A 22,810-nucleotide genomic window follows, 5' to 3' on the forward strand; every position below is an offset into this window, starting at 1 on the left:
TCACAGTCGCCGCTCTAATCCATCCCAAAGGTGTTCTATCAGGCTGAGGTCAGGACTCTGTGCAGGCCAGTCAAGTTCTTCCACACCAAACTGGCTCATCCATGTCTTTATGGAGCTGCTTTGTGCACTGGTGTGCAGTCATGTTGGAACAGGAAGAGGCCATCCCCAAACTGTTCCCACAGAGTTGGAGCATCAAACTGTCCCAAATGTCTTGGTTTGCTGAAGCATTAAGAGTTCCTTTGACTGGAACTAAGGGGCCGAGCCCAACTCCTGAAAAACACCCCCACACCATAACCCCCCCTCCACCAAACTCTACACAAGTCAGACAGGTACTGTTCCCCTGGCAACCACCAAACCCAGACTCCTCCATCTGATTGGCAGATGGAGAAGTGTGATTCATCCCTCCAGAGAACACGTCTCCACTGCTCTAGAGTCCAGTGGCGGCGTGCTTTACACCACTGCATCAACACTTTGCATTGAGCTTGGTGATGTAAGGCTTGGATGCAGCTGCCATGGAAACCCATTCATGAAGCTCTCACTGTTCTTGAGCTGATCTGAAGGTCACATGAAGGTTGGAGGTCTGTAGTGATTGACTCTGCAGAAAGTTGGTGACCTCTGTGCACTATGACCCTCAGCATCCTCTGACCCCACTCTGAGATTTTATGTGGCCTACCACTTCATGGCTGAGCTGCTGTCGTTCCCAATCGCTTCCACTTTGTTATAATCCCACTAACAGCTGACTGTGGAATATTTAGCAGTGACTGGACTTGTTGCACAGGTATCATCCTATCACGGTACCACGCTGGAACTCACTGAGCTCCTGAGAGCGACCCATTCTTTCACTGATGTTTGTAGAAGCAGTCTGCATGCCTAGGTGCTTGGTTTATACACCTGTGGACATGGAGGTGACTGGAACACCTGAACTCAGTGATTTGGATGATGAGTGAATACTTTTGGAAGTATAGTGTACACTACCTGATCTTATTGGACGCACTGTGGAATTCATGTTTTCAAATTTCTAATATCTTTTTTGTAAAGATGATTTGATTGTGTATCCTTAGAAGCCTTTACAAAACCAAACATCTGACAATTCATGTTGTGTATTAAATAAACTAAGAGAAGGCCTAGACTGTAAAGTTTTAAAATAAGATCTTCTCACCTGTCAAAGCATGCACAGAAAAAAAAACATCATTATCCTGCTGTTATTGTCTTCAGTATGAAAGTTGGATTGAGACTGAATCTATAATTTTGCATTTAAATTCTCTGGAGCTTTTCAGCAGCATTAAACATTGTATATTCTTTAAATGAAATGTGCTAAATAAATAAAAGTAAGCACTGTAATACGCTGTAGTTTGGCTTACCGCATCATTTTTAACAACTGATTGGTCTTCATTTCCCTCCTGCATTTGCTTGCACAATAATCTAAGTGTCTGTAAATGGGGAGTCTTCTTCACACACTAAGGTTAATTATGGAGTTCCACAGGGTTCTGTGCTAGGACCAATTTTATTTACATTATACATGCTTCCCTTAGGCAGTATTATTAGAAAGCACTGCATCAATTTTCATTGTTATGATACTCAGCTTTACCTATCAATGAAGCCAGATGACACACATCAATTAATTAAACTGCAGGAATGTCTTAAAGACATTAAGGCCTGGATGACCTCTAATTTCCTGCTTCTAAATTCAGATCAAACTGAAGTTCTTGTTCTCGGCCCCACAAATCTTAGAAACATGGTGTCTAACCAGATACTTACTCTGGATGGCATTACTTTGGCCTCCAGTAACACTGTGAGAAATCTTGGAGTCATTTTTGACCAGGATTTGTCCTTCAATGCACATATTAAACAAATATGTAGGACCGCTTTTTTGCATTTGTGCAATATTTCTAAAATTTAGAAACATCCTTTCTCAGAGTGATGCTGAAAAGCTCATTCATGCATTTATTACTTCTAGGGTGGACTATTGTAATTCATTATTATCAGGCTGTCCTAAAAGCTCCCTGAAAAGCCTTCAGCTGATCCAAAATGCTGCAGCTAGAGTACTGACAGGGACTAGAAAGAGAGAGCAGATTTCTCCCATATTGGCTTCTCTTCATTGGCTCCCTGTTAAATCTAGAATAGAATTTAAAATTCTTCTCCTCACATACAAGGTCTTGAATAATCAGGCACCATCTTATCTCAAAGACCTCATAGTCCCATATCACCCCAACAGAGCACTTCGCTCTCAGACTGCTGGCTTACTTGTGGTTCCTAGGATCAGTGATGGTATAGTTACCTTGAAAAAGTAGTCCGACTACTGATTACTGATTACTCCTCTAAAAAGTAACTTAGTTACTTTACTGATTACTTAATTTTAGAAGTAACTAAGTTAGATTACTAGTTACTTTATTAGTTACTTTCAACAGCTGCCGGTCTTGTGCCAAAAGTGATCGTCTGTCATAAAGTGATTCAGATGTTTCTGTGTGCTTTTATGTGTAATGTCTTTGCTTATATTGCTAAACTGAGTGCAGTCAACATGATTTATGAGTGGCTTGGCCACTTCAAATATCTTTATATAACTGTGATGTTATATTTGTTGTGATTTCTGCAGCCTCTGAGCCATATTTCTGTTTAAAAAGATATTTTTAATGTCAGACAGTTTTTACCTTGGAAAAAAAAACAACCGCATATATAGAAATCACTTTGCCAAAAACTGAGTGGAGCATCTACCACTCAGTTTGAGTGGTCATGAATCACCTGATATCATTCATGAGAGATGTGTTTGATATATACTTCACAGATTATAGGTCAACAAGTCATTTACAGCCGTTTAAATACAGGCAATGATTTTTATTTATTTTTTTTTTTTGGCAAATACCGAAAATTGCTGTTTGGCAGACGATCACTTTTTGGCACAATACCAGTCTCTACTACATACTATAGTAGAGGGCTTTTCAACTTCTTCAGCTCTCCCCCACTTGGGTGCTGAGGGGCACCCAAGTGGGGGAGAGCTGAATGATCCCTTACCACCATGCCTATGTTAGTAAATCAAACTCATTCTGAACCAACAGGCTTATGTAATCTGCATACTGCCTCACCCCCATTTCTCTCTCTCTCTCTCTCTCTCTATACAGTATATATATATATATATATATATATATATATATATATATATATATATATATATATATATAAAACAAATTTTCCTCTAGGTGAAGTGAAGAAAGTGGTGACAATGTTGCAAGAGAGATGCCTGCAGCTCTAAGGAAAGCAAGCAGGAGAAAGTCAGACTGAAGAAACTGAAATAATTGGGTCTAAAGAGGAAGCCAGAAAAGGCACAGCGTTCCAAAATGTTTCCACCAGACTGTGAAAAATAAAAGCGAAGCTTCAGCTGAAATAACGGAGTTTCTAAATATCATCTCCCCGAGATACTCAATGTGGCTCAAGTGAAAAAAATGGACATCAAAGTCGATTTAAAGAGAAGACAACAGGTGGAGGACATATGAGAAAAAAAATCCAGATTTTCCAGCATCTGTAAGATAGACTGTAAGTGATGACATCCAACAATGATTTTAATGACAGATAAGATAGTTTAAGATAAGGAATACTGCAAAACAGTGACGTGCAGTCAGGGGAGGCAGGTGAGGCACGGCCTCACCTGTCATCGTGGAAATATAAAATTAAAAAATAAATTAAATGGTTATATTCATTCAGTGATTTGTATTTTAAAGTTCTTTTCCATTTAACTACACCATTTTTAGATTAGTTTTTTCAAAATCGCTGAATTTTTGCATTTGCCGGTCAAATACTAAGAGACGAACGGTGAGGCACCAGCCCGGCGAGCCGCACCACGGATTGCACAATCCGTGGTGCGGCTCAGTATAGTCATTGCCAATGACTACTAACTGTGCTGGCATGCTATGCAGTGAGACCGGATTACTTTCCCTTTGCATGTGGCAATTAAAATGTTCTAACACTTTTACTATATGAACTAAATTTCTATATTTTAGCTGGTGTATATAATGCACAGTTTTTTTTTGTTGTTTTTTTCATTAACAAATGTATGTGTGTGTAATGCATTCTTGTGTTGAGCGATCATGAAACTGCTGCGAAGAGACACTAGGTGAGGCACGCAGTTCTCGTGCCTCATGGTAGGGGGCGCTGGTGATCCCAGGGACTCTACGACTCCTCGGCGGCAAGCTACCATAAACAGTTAGCAAGGCCAGTTAGTTTTTCCTGTTGCTTGGCCTTATGTTCAACATGGAAGATTACATAACTCAACTGAAAGAATTTTCTAAACTGGACTTTCAATCGAAGCAGAAGATAATAATTAAAGGAAGACCAACACCGGAGCTAAAAGGTTTGCTTCAGACTATGTTAATGTTAAACAAAACAACTGTTGCCAATCAAATGGTGAATAAGCTATATGTTTGTAAATCTGATGTGATGACGTCAGTGCCTCACCAGTCACGACCCTCACCGCACGTCACTGCTGCAAAATGTTTAAATTAAAAGGACAGAGCATATACCTTTAGTATTTTGTTTTCTTTACATACTATACTTTGGAAATATTTCATCTAGTTTTTAAAGGCTTTTAAATACTTATAAAATAATTATAACATTTGTTTTGTTTTTTCTAGTCTGTCACCTGTGAAGCTCTTACAAGATTTCAATGATAGATTGATTATGGTTTCAAATGTACTGAAGGATGCTGGCAAAAATTGTGTAATTTTATCACACTTTACAGATTTGATCTGCACCAAGTTGTGTCCTGTTTCACGTGTGAGAATTTGCTATAGCAAAGAGTTCCCAGCATAATTAATTGATTGCCATTAAAAAGTTCTTGGAGGAATAGGAGGCTAGCATTCCACCTTAATTTGAGTTGCTGTTTTGCAAATAAATATGCAGCAACTGGAGGAGATTTTGATTCCGTGACGGGTAACAGATGTGGTGCAATAAAATAATTCCTTATTTTATTCTGAGGAGAGATTAGCGGATTGAAGCTTTCATTAGCTCGCAGCTTTCAACAGTGTAGCAGATGGGAACTTTCAATAGTACAGTGATTTCTTTAGAAACAACACATACTGTACCAGAATATTTTTCCTCAGAGTGCTTGGGAAAATTAATCTTATGGAAAATATTATTTTGGGCTGGTGGATGTCAAGGGAAATTCCACACAGCATGACAATTTACTTTATTTTGGGGGGTTTTATAAAATCCTCTGTCACCTCTGATTACAATGAGCTGAATGTATCAGTTACACATGTGGTTCATATGATATTCTACCTGAGTTTTCTGAGAGGTTTCCTGAGAAGTGCATGTTTTTAGATGTGGATAAAAGGAATCAGTCATCTTTTTTTTTTTTTTTTTTTTAACAGAGCTCTTATTAAGATGTATTCCATTTTTTATGAACATGCAAAGCAAATCCTCTGTAATCAGTGAATGATAATGTCCTCCAAAGAACAAGAGAAAAAGAGCATGACTACAATGATTCAGATCCACATTTTGAACTTGAATCCAATGTGTAGATTTAAAACAAGCAACAGGAAATGTCAAAGTTTTGAAAAATTGACCCCAATGTTAGTCCTAAAATGAGAGAGCGAGCTCTCATCCTTGAATGACTTTCTGCCGTGCACATGTCAGCAGTGTGGTTTCTTCCTCATCAGCTTATTAGCTTACATTGTAATCCAAAGCAACACATATGAAATCATTTAAAAGTATTTTTCAACCCATTTCAGCTGCTGATTACTGAAGAATTTCCTTAGCACCAACTTTTTAAAAGTAGATTTATGGTCCTGTGTTGGTGTCCATTTGCCTTTGACAACCCAAAGAGTTAATTGGATGGATAGATGGATGGATGGATGGATGGATGGATGGATGGATGGATGGATGGATGGATGGATGGATGGATGGATGGATGGATGGATGGATGGATGGATGGATGAAATCCTAGGACACCATCCATCATCTCATTAGGAGCCCCGACGTTGTCAGGCATGCATACAAGTATGTGGGGGCCATACAGACTACTGAGGACCATTTTGGGTTTGATTAGCAGTGCTAACTCTTTAAGAGCAGTGCTGTGGTAGCAGCTTCTCAATTCTAGCTGCGCCTGGCCATAGTTTAGCTGATACTGCTGCGATCATTTTGCTGCTATGACATCATAGTAATGTTGCTCCAGGACCGTCACTGCAACTGCCAAATGACTGTAATTCCATTGCTTTGGAGCCCAGTGGGGGAAAAAAAACGAAGCAGTAGAAATGGCAAGATCCAAATTAGGGAGGCTGGGATAGACAAATGGGTTAAACACAGGAGACTGGGGTAAGAGTGATGACCAAAGGTCAGAGCTGGAGTAATATTTTTAAATGTTTTTTTAACTATATGCTTTAGCTCTTAATGAGGAGTAAGGTTTGCACATCAAAACTACACTAGGTTGTCCTTGAAGGCACACTTTTATAATCTTTTTCTCTTACTCTCAAAGATACAATACTGCAACAATGTGGCTAATTGCAGTGATGGCCCTGGAGCAACATTAATGATGTAGAAACAATACTGACACAGTATCAGGTCATGTGATTATGACTATCAAGCTACAGTCCCACTCTGGAAAACAGTGGGTGGGGACTGCAGCATGACCAAAATTATTGCAACTAACATGCAATAAACCTATGATCTCATTGCTTTGGAAATGTTTGCTTCTAAGATGGGGACCAGGTCTGCAACCACTCACAGTCAGTTGTCTTGGCACTCTGCATCCTTGCTTTTATACTTTGGTATGCAAAAGTTTGGGCACCCCTGATAATTTCATGATGGTTTCTGAGCATGGACAGCCCGCTTTAAATCACACCTCAATAATATTCAGGTCTGGGACTGAGATGGCCGTTCCAGAACGTTGGACTTGTTCCTCTGCATGAACGCCTCAGTAGATTCTGAGCAGTGTTTAGGGTCGTTGTCTTGTTGAAGTATCCAGCCCCGGCACAACTTCAACTCTGTCACTGATTCTTGAACATTGTTCTCAAGAATCTGCTGATATTGACTGGAATCCATGCGACCCTCAACTTTAACAAGATTCCCAGTACCTGCACTGGCCCCACAGCCCCACAGCAGGATGGGACCACCACCAAATGTTACTGTGGGTACCAAGTGTTTGTCTTGGAATGCTGTGTTCTTTTTCCACCATTCATACCGCCCCTTGTTATGTCCAAATAACTCGGTTTTAGTTTCATCAGTCCACAGCACCTTATTCCAAAATGAAGCTGGTTTGTCCAAATGTGCTTTAGCAACTCTGTTTGTGGAAAAGGCTTCTTCTGCATTGCTCTCCCATACAGCCTCTCTTGTGCAAAGTGCGCTGAATAGCTGAATGATGCACAGTGACACCATCTGCAGCAAGATGATGTTGGAGGTCTTTGGAGCTGCTCTGTGGGTTGACTATGACTGTTCTCACCATCCTTCACCTCTGCCTATCTGAGATTTTTCTTGGCCTGTCACTTCGGGCCTTAACTAGAACTGTGCCTGTGGTCTTCCATTTCCTCACTATGTTCCTCACAGTGGAAACTGACAGCTGACATCTCTGAGAGAGCTTTTTGGATCCTTCCCCTAAACCATGATGTTGAACAATCTGTTTTTAGCTCATCTGAGAGTTGTTTTGAAGCTCCCATGTTGCCACTTTTCAGAGAAGATGCAAAGAGGAGAAACACTTGCAATTGGCCACCTTAACCCTTTCTCATAATTGGATTCACCTGTGTATGTAGGTCAAGGGTCAATGAGCTTACAAAACAAATTTTGTTTTCCAATAATTAGTGCTAAAGGTATTCAAATCAATAAAACGACAAGGGTACCCAAACTTATGCACCTGCCTAATTTTGTTTAAATAATTATTGCACACTTTCTGTAAATCCTATAAACTTCATTTCACTTCTCAAATATCACTGTGTTCATCTGCTGTATGATATATTTAACTGAAAATGCTGATCTGAACAACCAATGATTTATAAAGGAAAATCATGGAAATTATCAGGGGTGCCCAAACTTTTGCATACCACTGTATAGGAATACAGTGGTCCCTCGCTATATCGCAGTTCACTTATTGCAGCTTCACTGTATCGTAATTTTTTTTTTAATTACTAACTCCGTTTCGCTGAGTTTTCACTCAACCTTTTGCCACATTTCAGGCTTCAAAAATAAAGATATAAAATTTTAATTTTTTGTGAAGAATCAACAAGTGGGACACAATCATGAAGTGGAATGAAATTTATTGGATGTGTCAAACTTTTTTAACGAATAAAAAACTGAAAAGTGGGGCGTGCAATATTATTCGGCCCCTTTAATTTCAGTGCAGCAAACTCACTCCAGAAGTTCAGTGAGGATCTCTGAATGATCCAATGTTGTCCCAAATGACTGATGATGATAAATAGAATCCACCTGTGTGTAATCAAGTCTCCGTATAAATGCACCTGCTCTGTGATGGTCTCAGGGTTCTGTTCAAAGTGCAGAGAGCATCATGAAGACCAAGGAACACACCAGGCAGGTCCGAGATACTGTTGTGGAGAAGTTCAAAGCCGGATTCGGATACAAAAAGATTTCCCAAGCTTTAAACATCTCAAGGAGCACTGTGCAAGCAATCATATTGAAATGGAAGGAGTATCAGACCACTGCAAATCTACCAAGACCGGGCCGTCCCTCTAAACTTTCATCAGCCAGATGATACACATCAATTAGTTAAACTGCAGGAATGTCTTAAAGATATTAAGGCCTGGATGACCTCTAATTTCCTGCTTCTAAATTCAGATAAAACTGAAATTCTTGTTCTCGGCCCCACAAATCTTAGAAACATGGTGTCTAACCAGATACTTACTCTGGATAGCATTACTTTGGCCTCCAGTAACACTGTGAGAAATCTTGGAGTCATTTTTGACCAGGATATGTCCTTCAATGCACATATTAAACAAATATGTAGGACCGCTTTTTTGCATTTGTGCAATATTTCAAAAATTAGAAACATCCTTTCTCAGAGTGATGCTGAAAAGCTAATTCATGCATTTATTACTTCTAGGGTGGACTATTGTAATTCATTATTTTCAGGCTGTCCTAAAAGCTTTCTGAAAAGCCTTCAGCTGATCCAAAATGCTGCAGCTAGAGTACTGACAGGGACTAGAAAGAGAGAGCAGATTTCTCCCATATTGGCTTCTCTTCATTGGCTCCCTGTTAAATCTAGAATAGAATTTAAAATCCTTCTCCTCACATACAAGGTCTTGAATAATCAGGCCCCATCTTATCTCAAAGACCTCATAGTCCCATATCACCCCAACAGAGCACTTCGCTCTCAGACTGCTGGCTTACTTGTGGTTCCTAGGATACTTAAGAGTAGAATGGGAGGCAGAGCCTTCAGCTTTCAGGCGCCTCTTCTGTGGAACCAGCTTCCAGCTTGGATTCGGGAGACAGACACCCTCTCTATTTTTAAGATTAGGCTTAAAACTTTCCTTTATGATCAAGCTTATAGTTAGGGCTGGATCAGGTGACCCTGAACCATCCCTTAGTTATGCTGCTATAGGCCTAGGCTGCTGGGGGGTTCCCATAATGCACTGTTTCTCATTCACCTTATTTACTTTGTTTATACTCCACTCTGCATTTAATCATTAATTGATATTATTCTCTGGCTCTCTTCCACAGCATGTCTTTCTCTCCCCTCAGCCCAACCGGTCGCGGCAGATGACCCCCCCTCCCTGAGCCTGGTTCTGCTGGAGGTTTCTTCCTGTTAAAGGGAGTTTTTCCTTTCCACTGTCGCCAAGTGCTGCTCATAGGGGGTCGTTTTGACTGTTGGGTTTTCTCTGTATTATTGTAGCGTCTTTACCCACAATACAAAGCGCCTTGAGGCGACAGTTTGTTGTGATTTGGTGCTATATAAATAAAATTGAATTGAATTGAATTGAATTTAATCTCAAACAAGGAGAAGACTGATCAGAGATGCAGCCAAGAGGCCCATGATCACTCTGGATGAACTGCAGAGATCTACAGCTGAGGTGGGAGAGTCTGTCCATAGGACAACAATCAGTCGTACACTGCACAAATCTGGCCTTTATGGAAGAGTGGCGAGAAGAAAGCCATTTCTCAAAGATATCCATAAAAAGTCTCGTTTAAAGTTTGCCACAAGCCACCTGGGAGACACACCAAACATGTGGAAGAAGGTGCTCTGGTCAGATGAAACCAAAATCGAACTGTTTGGCCACAATGCAAAACGATATGTTTGGCGTAAAAGCAACACAGCTCATCACCCTGAACACACCATCCCCACTGTCAAACATGGTGGTGGCAGCATCATGGTTTGGGCCTGGTTTTCGTCAGCAGGGACAGGGAAGATGGTCAAAGTTGATGGGAAGATGGATGGGGCCAAATACAGGACCATTCTAGAAGAAAACCTGATGGAGTCTGCAAGAGACCTGAGACTGGGACGGAGATTTATCTTCCAACAAGACAATGATCCAAAACATAAAGCCAAATCTACAATGGAACGGTTCACAAATAAATGTATCCAGGTGTTGGAACGGCCAAGTCAAAGTCCAGACCTGAATCCAATCGAGAATCTGTGGAAAGAGCTGAAGACTGCTGTTCACACACGCTCTCCGTCCAACCTCACTGAGCTCGAGCTGTTTTGCAAGGAAGAATGGGCAAGAATTTCAGTCTCTCGATGTGCAAAACTGATAGAGACATACCCCAAGTGACTTGCAGCTGTAATTGCAGCAAAAGGTGGTGCTACAAAGTATTAACCAAGGGGGCCGAATAATATTGCACGCCCCACTTTTCATTTTTTTATTTGTTAAAAAAGTTTGACACATCCAATAAATTTCATTCCACTTCACGATTGTGTCCCACTTGTTGTTGATTCTTCACAAAAAATTACAATTTTATATCTTTATGTTTGAAGCCTGAAATGTGGTAAAAGGTTGAAAAGTTCAAGGGGGCCGAATACTTTCGCAAGGCACTATATGTTCATCACTTGGACGAAGAGATAAGTTACGCCTACGCCTTTAGCAGAAATGGAAGTCATGGTAAAGGGTGAAGATGCTGCACCACCTTCATCGCAATCAGTACTGCACAGCTACATTATTCATCAGCTTTATCATTCAAGTTGTAGTAAGAGCATGAGAAAGGTTTATAGGAGTGTGGGAAGGGTTTACAAAGCCTTAAAATATATATCAATAATAAAATAAACGTATAATAAATACGACGCTGCTACTTAACATTTTTTCACCAATCGCAGGGGTCTCTGGAACGTAACCCCCGCCATAGGTGAGAGGTCACTGTATGGTCAGAATACAACCAGTCAGCAACCAGTTGAGTTACAGTTTTAGTCACTGGCACAGATTTCCAATATGTCTGCATTTATAAATTAGAAGGCAGTTCCTTCCAAATGTTCACCAATCTGTCAGAGAGTGACTGCATTCAGTCTGAGTGGGACCATAATTGTTTGGAGACTGTTTGTTTCTTACGAGACAATGTGCAGTTATCTTGTAATTGAAAGCATTTGACATTTGGTCACCGTAACTTTCAGCAATGGGTTGACGAATGCTAAAAGATTTGATCTAAATGCCAGGCAACTAACAAGTTTTCCTAGCTGTAAGGAGGCTGCTGTCCTATTTTTATGTGAGTGTTACTGAACCATCACTGAAACAAAATATCTGTACAAACTACAGTAACTATCAGTGTGGATTGGATTCAAATCAACTAAGAGAACATGAACATCAGTCTGCAGCTTTAAATTTCAGTTTCAATTGAATTTTGGTGTGAATGAAACACATTGGAGCTCACACAAAAATCCTTTTATGGCACTACTTTTTTTTTCGGGGGGGGGGGGGGGGGGGGTGTTCTTTTCCATTCTTCTTAGGAGATTAAAAAAGAAAGAATTTACTTTTGCACATGGTAACATAGATGCTTAAATGTGTGTAACACTGAACACTATCAGAGCCACCAAACCACAAACAAAGTCTGACTGTGATTGAGTTTGGCTGCTTGGAAAGCTGTGTTTCATGGAGCCAATGAGTAGAGACACGTTTTAATAATCAAGTCATTGATATAAAAAACAGCATAACTTCTAAAATGTGGAAAGAAACAGCAGCTTGTTACTTATTATCTGTTACACCAGCTGCTTAGAAAGTGGCATATATTTTCATTTGTGAGGTGCATGAGGGTAGCGAGCTTCAGCCTGGCAGGATATCTGTCTCTGGACAGCTTTTGCAGAGGAGAGCTCCAAATTTACACACCCATCCAAAATCACAAAGTGCAAGCAAGGCAATTGGCTTGACAGCACATGTAATAGAGACTGCAAAACCTCGTCGCCCAAGGGCCCTCAGCAGAGTAGCAGTCAAAGAGAGTGGTGGGGGTTTGGTTCGCTAAAAAAAAAAAAACCAAAGAGCCTGGGATCATTTTTGTGAGGCTTCTCATGTCAGTCACATATACAAACTTATTTTTGCTAAGCATCTGGAGGTTGAATCCGCAGTGAAATGTATTCAGTGTGCATGTTCATGGCAATGGTTTTGCTTGGCACTGCAAGTGATAGCTCACTTTTAATAGAGAGTAGAGAGTTGGAGAGCGGAGAATTCTTGAGGCAGACTGTAAAAACGAAGCAGCACAATGGACAATGAGCGTGGCTGTGGTTTGGACTGTGGGGAGATCGCGGGGAGCCTGATGGAAACCTCGCAGGACTGCCGTGAGCACGCGAGGTCAGGACATATGCTGACACGGACCTCTGAGCCAGAGCCAGAGCAGAAAGGGAAGCCGAGGCCTCACGTCGGCTCAGCAGTGCTTCCCTGCTCCTCTTGTTTGTCTCTGACTTTATATCATGATAGGTTTCAAAATGCCAGACTAAGAACCCAGATATGGATGGATTTTGCAGGCTGATGGTATGAGTATGAATATTTGATAAAGAACAGGATATTACATATTTGGATGGGAGCATAAAGGGCCATACATTTTCCTCTGAACTGAAGTTCCTTCTGGTGTGAGGTGCAGTTTTGGAGATCAGCTGGAAACAGTTCTGCCAGCTCTCGAATATAATGGAACTAAATAGCATTTGCCTTATGGTGCTTAAAATGGCCATAAAATAAAATAAAACAGAAACTCTACAGAAATCGTGTCAAAAAAAAAAAAATCCACATCTTGTGAGCAGCTTCATGTTGGAGCTTCTTTCTAACAGTCTACACCTGTGCATCTACCTATGGTGAGAGGCATTAATTACAATTTTGGTTTCCAACATTAAGAAAACAACACATTCAAGGATAAAACAACTGCTTTTTGCATTTCCAGCTCTCGTGTTTTGTGTTATAGAATCAAGCATCAAGCTTTTGCCTCTCCCTGAAAGCTCAGCTCAGTCACTGTTCAGCACAGCTTGAGCTGATGTGGCAAAAAGAGAATCTCTGGTCAACAAGAACTAGCTTGAATGAGGGGTCATTATTGGTTAACGCTCTATGGCCCTGATCTCCGAGAGTCACTCACCGAACCCACTCAATATGGGATGTAACTCAGGTGGTGGTATGTTGTGGCGTCCGGCTCCTCATCGCTCTCCCTGTGAATGTAGTCTAGGTCTCCTGAGGGGCACAACTCTGCTGCCACCTCTCCTGCCCTCGTCTTCACCCACAGACGTCCTGTGGTGGAGGCTGTGGGCTAGCAGGGACCCGGAACTCCACCACCGCTACCTCTGTTCTCACTATTTGTTTTTCATTTACATCCAAAGTTCAAGGAAGCCTGCTTCAAAAAGATCTGTGCGTGTACAAAGAGATGTTTCTTTTGGAACGTCAAAAAATAATGATGCTTGTTGAGAATTTCATGTCTTGTTTTGAGTAACAGCATCATGATTTCTGGCTTTTAGGTGAGAGCCTGCGGATAAGGAAAATAAAAGTGAAAAAGAAATCATTTTATCCCTAGTATGCTGTTATCAAAATAAAGACAGACACACAAATAAATGAATGAAATTAAAACCTGATGATGGCCAAGCGTCACGGTTAGCTGCGCGCTGCCATGTTCAGTGTGTTTGGTAGAACAAAAAAGGCTCCAGCATGAAACTGCTCACAAGGTTTATCAGTTTACCTTTTTGAAGTGTGTGTGTGTGTGTGTGTGTGTGTGTGTGTGTGTGTGTGTGTGTGTGTGTGTGTGTGTGTGTGTGTGTGTGTGTGTTTGTGCTTTCAGCACCACAAGGTAATTGCCAGTAAGCCCCCCTTATATTCAAGATAAGCATGTTCTTACAGCTAGCTCCCAAACTGGGGGATAATATAGATGATGGATAAATACCACTACATACCAGAGACTAAGTATCTGCTTTTGGGGTGAACTGTCCCTTTAACAAGTCTATTTTTTTAATGAATTTGAATGTGTTAAAAAAAAATGAAACCTGATCCCGGATACTAAAACTATGTGCTAAGTCTGACGACCCATTCTGCTTCCACCAAACCAAACAGCCATACAACTCACCAAGCATCCCATTCATCCAAGTTTCCTTCTTCAAATCACATATTGAATTTCACTCATGTTTGATGAGAGCAGCAGCTCTTTTGTTTGGTCTTTTTTGAGATGTGCTGGCAAAGCCCCACTCTTTCACAGCCAAGCAGTCAGGAGGAGCACGCTGTCCTTAAAAATGAGGCAGGGCAACATCTGATTAGCATTCACCACACTATCTCCACTCCCCTGGTATTTTATTACCACAGGTGCAGGGGCATTCATTGATCAGATGCATGCTATAGGCGAGGTTAAGCCTTAATTGAAAACAGCTCTATTTATACACCTGCAGGCACTAAAGGTCTCCAAGAGAGCTCAGGGAGGCTGAAAAGAAGAGAAAGGGAGGGGGGTCAGAGCAGTGACAGAACTGTGAAAAAAGACCTGCCGTGGGAGACATAGGTTAAGGCCTGCAGAGAAGGCAAACAGCATGCCTACTGAGTGCCATGAGAGCAGAAGCGTGCAGGTGCAAAAGTCTTTAGGAAAGAATACGTTTGAAGCAAACATGAGTCAGAAAAGAAGCTAAAACAATGCAAATGTAACTGCAGGGATTCCTAACATATAACATATTTTCCCCAAAGAACAACTACATTTAGTCCGTGTACCACGCTGCTGTCAGTCTTTTTTCCAAAGCATTGCACAATTGTGCTCAGCCACATCACAGGTGGTACTTTGCATCCTGAGGCCCACGTTTTCACAATGTGACCACAACAGGAAGTCAGGGGGTCTGTGTGGTGGAAGTCCAATCAGAAAACCACAGAGGAAAAAGCAATCTGCATTTAGCTGCTCAGACGTGCAACTTGGACGGCTCTTTTCTGTCATGTCAAGGTCTTTTGGAGGATGTCAGATTGCCAAGTGTGGGAAAGTAATGAAAGCTGTTAATCAGTTCAAAAGTCATACATTTAATAAAAGGTGTAGAGTCAGCTCCAGGTTGTTGGCACTGGAGCAATAATCCAAACAGCAGGCCACAGGCTGACTAACAAAATGTGTGAAAACCTCAAAGACGGCAGATTTATTAAAGGATTATTTAAGGATTAAACTTAATACAAAAATTGTACATTAACTCTGCTATAAGCTATCAATTACAGAGGAGAGGATCACATCCAACATTAACACCACTGTTAATTACCTTAAAACAACAGTTGCTGCAGCTCAGCCAGCTCAGAGTCATAGAACATAAAACGTATGAGTGAAGTCTATTCCAGCTATGACCCATTATTTACAGAGCTGTTAATTTGTCCACTGGAAAGTGTTGATGAAAAGCAATGCACTCTAACTGATGACTGCAAATATCACTGAAATATACAACCAGGAAAAGACATGCTGGTACAGGCCTGTGCTGAAATGATCACAGTGACTTTGAAACAAGATGGTTTTTAAAGTTTGGTTTTTGTACACAGATCCTGTTAAATTCAATATAAAAAGGCAACAGGAAACAACTCTGCTCCCTTATTACATCATACATCAACACCCAGAAAGTACTATTTTTTATGCTAGCAGTAATAATGGTTGCAGTCTTGAAGGAAAACAGCAATGAAAATACATCTTTGAGTATCAAATTTCCACCGCAGTCTTGAAAAGGAGCTCTGAGAGCAGAATGTCTCCGGTAGGGCCGGGAAATATTTTACTCCTATTACAAAAAAAAAAAACAAAGAAACAAATGTACTCACTGATAAAGTATGTTTGATTTTATTTTTTCAGACATTATTTCTAGATTTTTCAAAATAGTGACCAAAATATGCCCAGAAATTAAATAAATGCAAAACTTTTACTTTGAACGTGAGGAAGATTTACATCCTCACTGCGTATAACTTTGGATACTGTGGCTCCTCTGAAAAGGAAAGCTTCAAATCAGAAGTGCCTGACTCCGTGGTATAATTCACAAACGCACAGCTTAAAGCAGATAACCCGAAAGCTGGAGAGGGAATGGCATCTCACTAAATTAGAAGATGCTCATTTAGCCTGGAAAAAGAGTTTGTTGCTCTATAAAAAAGCCCTCCGTAAAGCTAGGACATCTTACTACTCATCATTAATTGAAGAAAATAAGAACAACCCCAGGTTTGTTTTCAGCACTGTAGCCAGGCTGACAAAGAGTCAGAGCTCTGTAGAGCCGAGTATTCCTTTCACTTTAACTAGTAGTGACTTCATGGATTTCTTTACAAATAAAATTTTAGACATTAGAGAAAAAATTATTCATAACCATCTCAAAGATTATTCTTCATGTTTGGCTGCTTTCAGCACTGCTGGTATTTGTTTAGACTCTTTGGCTCCAGTTGATCTTTCAGAGTTAACTTCAATAGTTACTTCCTCCAAACCAGCAACATGTTTGTTAGATCCCATTCCTACTAGACTGTTCAAAGAAGTCTTTCCAATTATTGATGCTTCAATCTTAAAAATGATCAATCAGTCTTTATTAGTTGGCTATGTACCACAGACCTTCAAGGTGGCTGTAATTAAACCTCTACTTAAAAAGCCATCACTGACCCAGCTGTCTTAGCTAATTATAGGCCAATCTCCAACCTTCCTTTTCTCTCAAAGATTCTTGAAAGAGTAGTTGTAAAACAGCTAACTGATCATCTGCAGAGGAACGGTTTATTTGAAGAGTTTCAGTCAGGTTTCAGAATTCATCACAGTACAGAAACAGCATTAGTGAAGGTTACAAATGATCTTCTTACAGCCTCTGACAGTGGACTCATCTCTGTTCTTGTCCTGTTGGACCTCAGTGCAGCTTTTGATACTGTTGACCATAACATTCTATTACAGAGAGTAGAGCATACTATAGGTATTAAAGGTACTGCACTGCAGTGGTTTGAATCATATTTATCTCATAGACTCCAATTTGTTCATGTAAATGGGGAGTCTTCTTGACCTACAAGGTCTTGAATAATCAGGCACCATCTTATCTTAAAGAACTCATAGTCCCATATCACCCCAACAGAGCACTTCGCTCTCAGACTGCTGGCTTACTTGTGGTTCCTCGGATACTTAAGAGTAGAATGGGAGGCAGAGCCTTCAGCTTTCAGGCCCCTCTTCTGTGGAACCAGCTCCCAGCTTGGATTCAGGAGACAGACACCCTCTCTATTTTTAAGATTAGGCTTAAAACTTTCCTTTATGATAAAGCTTATAGTTAGGGCTGGATCAGGTGACCCTGAACCCTCCCTTAGTTATGCTGCTATAGGCCTAGGCTGCTGGGGGGTTCCCATAATGCACTGTTTCTTTTCATTCACCTGATTTACTCTGTTTCTTATGTTACTTCACTCTGCATTTAATCATTAATTATTATTAATCTCTGTCCCCCCGTCCCCCCCCCCCGTCCCCCAGAAGAGGACCCCCCCTCCCTGAGCCTGCTGGAGGTTTCTTCCTGTTAAAGGGAGTTTTTCCTTCCCACTGTTACCAAGTGCTGCTCATAGGGGGTCGTTTTGACTGTTGGGTTTTCTCTGTATTATTGTAGGGTCTTTACCCACAATACAAAGCAGCTTGAGGCGACTTTTTGTTGTGATCTGGTGCTATATAAATAAAACTGATTACAACTATTTCCATTTTGCATCACACTTTTTAACATTTTGCTATAGCTTAGAGAGTAGATGGTGTTTGCAGATAAGTCTTCCATGCAATTGCAGAAATCTGCGAGAGACCAAAGCAATCCCAAGTAAATTTCTTTATTTGTCACCCTCTTTGTGACTGATTTCACCTCTCAGCAGCCAGAAACCACCAACCACTCACCAACCGGTTTGGGAATGCACATTTTTTCCTGGAAGCTGGTGGTGACCAGTCTTTAGGACTTTCTAACTGGGGTCTAAAAGACTGAATTAGCCTCCATGTCTGAATAGTGAAGCAAAAGTGCCAAAAACTCTTTCTAATGCCCAGCATGGGCTGAATTCCTAGTTGCAAAATCAAGTGTAGGTAACCAGTAGCCACTTTCCTGGTGAGTTTATCAGTAGGTTCAAATCTTATTGCATACAACAGCATGTTCATTTAGCAGATAATGGTCCCATGTAGATGCTTTATGATGGGACTACCTTGTGGGCATCCACTGTCCTCGGTTTCTTCAGACACGATAAAACCAAGATAGCAACAGCCAAAATGCTGAAAGCAAACCAACAGGTGACACTGCAGTCACTGTCCATGTCCTGTTTGTGGCCATTTGCTCCACAATACGTTTATGCTAAGCCATTGTCTCCTTTGGTCAAAGCTCTAACAAAAATTTTTTTTCCTCATATTTTCAGAGAAGAGACAGTTGTTTGAAATGCAGTCAACATATGAATCAACAGCTGAGAAGGCGATTATGCTGAATAAATCCTTTAAGAACACTTCATGGACAGTAAGATGCTTTTTTTTCCACGGTGACTGTGGGACATAATCCATTCTAAGTGTTGTAAATCCAAGCTGACAACAGCTGCTGTCCTCTAAGAAGAAGCAAGCTCGAAATCTCTCAGAGCTACTTAAAAACAAAAGCTTTTAAAAAGATCAATGGTCCATGGAGTATTCACTGAAAATTGGTCTGACTGGATGAAGAATCCAATTCTGTACTCCAACCACTGTTGGGAGCTTACAAATATGATCACAGCCTTTGGAAACGGTATCATGGATGTGCTCTTGGAAAGGGAAGAGACTACTGTGTGCACAACATCCCGATGTTCCAGTACAACATTTCCCGGGATCCTGTTGGGACAAGATGAAAGGCTTTGTGGCCTAATATCACTGTAACTGCAGGTGTGGAGGCTCCCATTTCACCAGTGTCACTGATGTTCAGGGGGGCACGGGGAGGGTGACGGCGAGACATCTGCACGTTTGGATAAGCATCTGAGGGTTTAATCAAATTCAACACCTAGCAGGTAAGTGTGCGTGTGCGTGTGTATGTGTGTGTGGTCTTGTCTGGCTTGTCATCAAAGTAGACACAACACACACATGGTTTTATCAAGGATGAAGACAGTGCCTGTATGATCACTGTCCCGGGCAGTCTGTACAGGCCTTCAGTTTGTAGTTTTGTCATTTAGCTTATTTCTTAGTTAACATGTATGTGCTATAGAAAACATACGTTTAAAGAAAGCTGGCTCACAGGCTGCTGTGGTTCATGAACAGTAGTCCATACTGACAGCATAATTCTTAAGCTGATTTCAGACAGAAAGCCAAGTCAGTGCTTGCCTCATTTCCATCTCTGATAGCTTCACCTGCCTTATATTAACAAACACCCAGTCAGGATGGACGGGTTTGAAATACTGATGACCCAACCTGCCACAAACAGAACTGAGAGCTAATGCTTTGCTCATTAACAGTGTTAGGCTGAATTTGCGGGTGCAAGTGTGCACTGCTGCCACTTGGGGGCACAGTCCAAATATATGTTGAACAAGCACAGAATGGGTATGGCCACAGAGGCAGCAGAAAAGACGATAACTCAGCTGTTATTATGAAGGGGAAAACTATACATACAGGCCAAAATGTTGTTTTTAACCACACTGTAAATATGGTTTTAATGCTGTAAAGTTAGTATCTGATTTAACAAAGCCCCAAACAGGACCTGCAGTTTTTGCCACTTCTGCATTGGCTTCATTTCTCAGCTCAGGAGGTTCAAAAAGAGAAAGAGTCTTAAACCCGCATTCTTTCTCATGGCCAACAGGGGGTGACTCCTCTGGTTTAAAAACAAACAAATAAAAAAAAAAAGACTTCTGGCAGTAAAGAAGTCTGTGAGAAAACCAGCCTTCCACCTATCCTTATAACTTAATGGTAAATTATGGCTCCTATTACAGTCAAACTGGAGGACAAAGGAGGGTATTGGGGTATTCTCAGTTTCTCAGTCAGCTCCATCCTCGCTCCTCATATTCGCATGTGTAGAATTGTGAGTCAGACCCAAAAAAACTGCTTCAAAGTGGCAGCCACATCGTTACTGTAACAGCTAGCAGAAAGATGCGTCTGACACCACAAAGCTAGAACAGCTGTGAACACCTACTGTGTGCACTGTCCAATATCATCCCAGATTCAGCAGCCGATTGGCTCTTTGGGGGCACATGTATCCAGGCACTTTTTGGGCAGTTATTAACTTTAATTTCACAGGAGCATAGAACCTGTCACATATGTTTATGTATGCATGCATACAGTCTGCAGACTTGGCCCCAACATTAGGCTGTAAAAAGCTTTCTCCTCCTGGAAGTTATAATTCTACCACCATCTCTGCTCATGTCAGATTTGAGCTACACAGGAAAAACTACATTAATTCAACATGTTTTTATATGTGTAAAACCAACAGTAAGCTAATAACAGCTAGCTTAACAGATGTAGCTTTTGTCAAAAGAATGTAAGAAAAAAGAAAGCCTTGCAATACGCTGGCGGAAACCCTGACTTTGCTAACACAGCCAAACATCAAATAAGACATAGCAGCGGGGACTGACTGTAATATATTCCTCTGCTACTGAACAGTTGTTAATCACTGAGCAGTTCTTGCACCAACCTACATGTGCAGACTCGCCATCATCAGTTTTTCCCAGACTGCGAGTCGAGTTAAAGTGCTGAGTCGGGCAACTTGTTATTGAGCCAAGTTTTAGTCATTAGAAAGCTAAATAGCTCCTCGTTTCCTTTTGTGTGTTTAATCTCAGCTGGAGCAGGTCAAATTTATTATCCAGTGGGAAGAAACTGGTCAGAAAAAGCACAGGAATAGCCAACCTGGTTGTGCTAACCTTAAGCTTCTAGAGCAGCCCGGCCGGTTTACCCCTCTGCTGCTTCCCTGCACGCCGCTTCCTCTTGTTCCCGAGTCGTCTGCTGCTGGGCGCCGTGTCCTCAGCAGCTGATCTGCTGAGCTCTGCTCTCAGTGTTCTTGGCAACACACGTCTGTCGAAGGCTTGTACCCACTCACCCAACTTACATACTGCCAGAGCAGGCGTTGAGAGAGAAGCCGCTCACCCTATTACAAGTCAGTGTACCATCAAAATGATTTTGAAGTTGTTATTTTAAAAAGAAAATTGTTACATATTATTGCTTTAACAAGGGATCAAAGCCCGCCAGATGCAGAGTGGGTTTTCCTTCTCATTATGCACCCCTGCAAATCTGAAACGATGTGAAACCCCCCAACTGTAAAGACAAATAAAGTTGCCTGACGTGAGCTGTGACAGTGTTTACACAGAAACGTTGGTACTTTGACAAAAACGTGGCTCCAGATATAAGATCTGGTTAAGAGTGGAAACAGCTCAGGCACAGAAACTGATTCACGGGGAGCCCCCCGGCTTCAACCACAATGACAAAAAAAGACCCAAGGAAAAGACTGAGCATCTAAAATATTATTCTTTCACACTAAATGAGAAGTGAATATAATGAACTACAGAACAGTAACTTTTTTCCTTTCCACTGTGACTGATTTTAAAATCCTCTGGCCACATTCGGACTGTAAACAGCCTCGTTTAAGTTTCCAAATATAACACAACCTCTTCTCGCATTTAACTGGTGCTTTGTGTGAATCTGTCTCCTCTGGTCAGTCATGAGGACAACACCTCAGACAGCACAGTGGGGTCAGTGAGAAGTGAACTCACACTGGCCAACTCCTGTTGTAGAAAGTGTTGCTCTTTGCAGCCTCTGCAGCCTGTGCAGCTGCTTTCCTCTCCTCAAATTCCTCCCTGCTCAGGACCGTGCCCTTGTGGCCGTGTTCCACCAGCTTGCGGGCCAACTCCTTCTGCATGAGATGAGAACAGAAGAAGAGTCAGTCAAGGAGAGGGAACATGCCCTACAGTCAGGGCCGGACACCGTCAGATGTTTGCAGTGCTGAATTTTCCCATTGTGGCCTCTCAGCTCAGTAATCACCACAGAGTACTGACAGATGAAGTTTGACTTTTTCTCAGCCAGTATTTAGGATTTACTTGCCACGCTGGTCTTTCGATTAAAAGGTGTCATTTCACTGCCCTGCCTAAAACTGTGGAAGAGATGACCTGCTCTCCAACACCGCCACATTTTTTTGTTTTATGGGTTCAGGATGATTTCATTCCTATTTCCAGATCTATTCCTGTTCTAAGTGTGAGTGTGAATGTGTGTCTGCAGGGATTTTTAGCTACATTATTCCGCTCGCTGCCTGCAGACCCGCTGTCATTAAAGCAAAGCCATAAAGGCATCATCTAAAAACCAAATCTCGCTGTCAAACCCAGTGGCTTGTAAGATCAAAGCTTCTGCCACATGTCCTCGTACCCAAAATCCCAGCAGCCGGGCCTGCGTCCGCACCCGAGAGGAAAAGTTATATTTTCCTTCAGCTTTGATGTGGCTCAGCAGAAATGAGTCTCAGACCTTTGCTGGTCCTAAAATTGGCCTGAAAATCATTGTCTTGAGCTTTAGGTCTATTTGAGTGGACACACCAGGATCTACACTAATCAGC

At 41.4% G+C, this 22,810-nt stretch overlaps 1 protein-coding gene across 4 annotated transcripts in view; it reads right to left on the bottom strand.

Moving 5' to 3' along the window:
• Positions 1–22,810, bottom strand: part of cfap299 (cilia and flagella associated protein 299) — a 103,090-nt gene that overhangs the window by 78,829 nt on the left and 1,451 nt on the right. For 3 of the 4 annotated variants that reach the window (XR_004019410.1, XR_004019409.1, XM_030723490.1), the window contains exon 2: positions 21,981–22,120. Coding sequence is in view for 1 of the 4 variants with exons in the window: in XM_030723490.1 (XP_030579350.1) it covers positions 21,981–22,120 (140 nt within the window). In the remaining 3 variants the exon portion in view is untranslated. Of the gene's footprint in view, positions 1–21,192; positions 21,359–21,980; positions 22,121–22,810 lie in introns of those variants that run through there. The other variant, XR_004019411.1, reaches the window with a different exon arrangement.

Source organism: Archocentrus centrarchus, unplaced genomic scaffold (genome assembly GCF_007364275.1).
Source record: "Archocentrus centrarchus isolate MPI-CPG fArcCen1 unplaced genomic scaffold, fArcCen1 scaffold_26_ctg1, whole genome shotgun sequence".
NCBI classification, from domain to species: domain Eukaryota; kingdom Metazoa; phylum Chordata; class Actinopteri; order Cichliformes; family Cichlidae; genus Archocentrus; species Archocentrus centrarchus.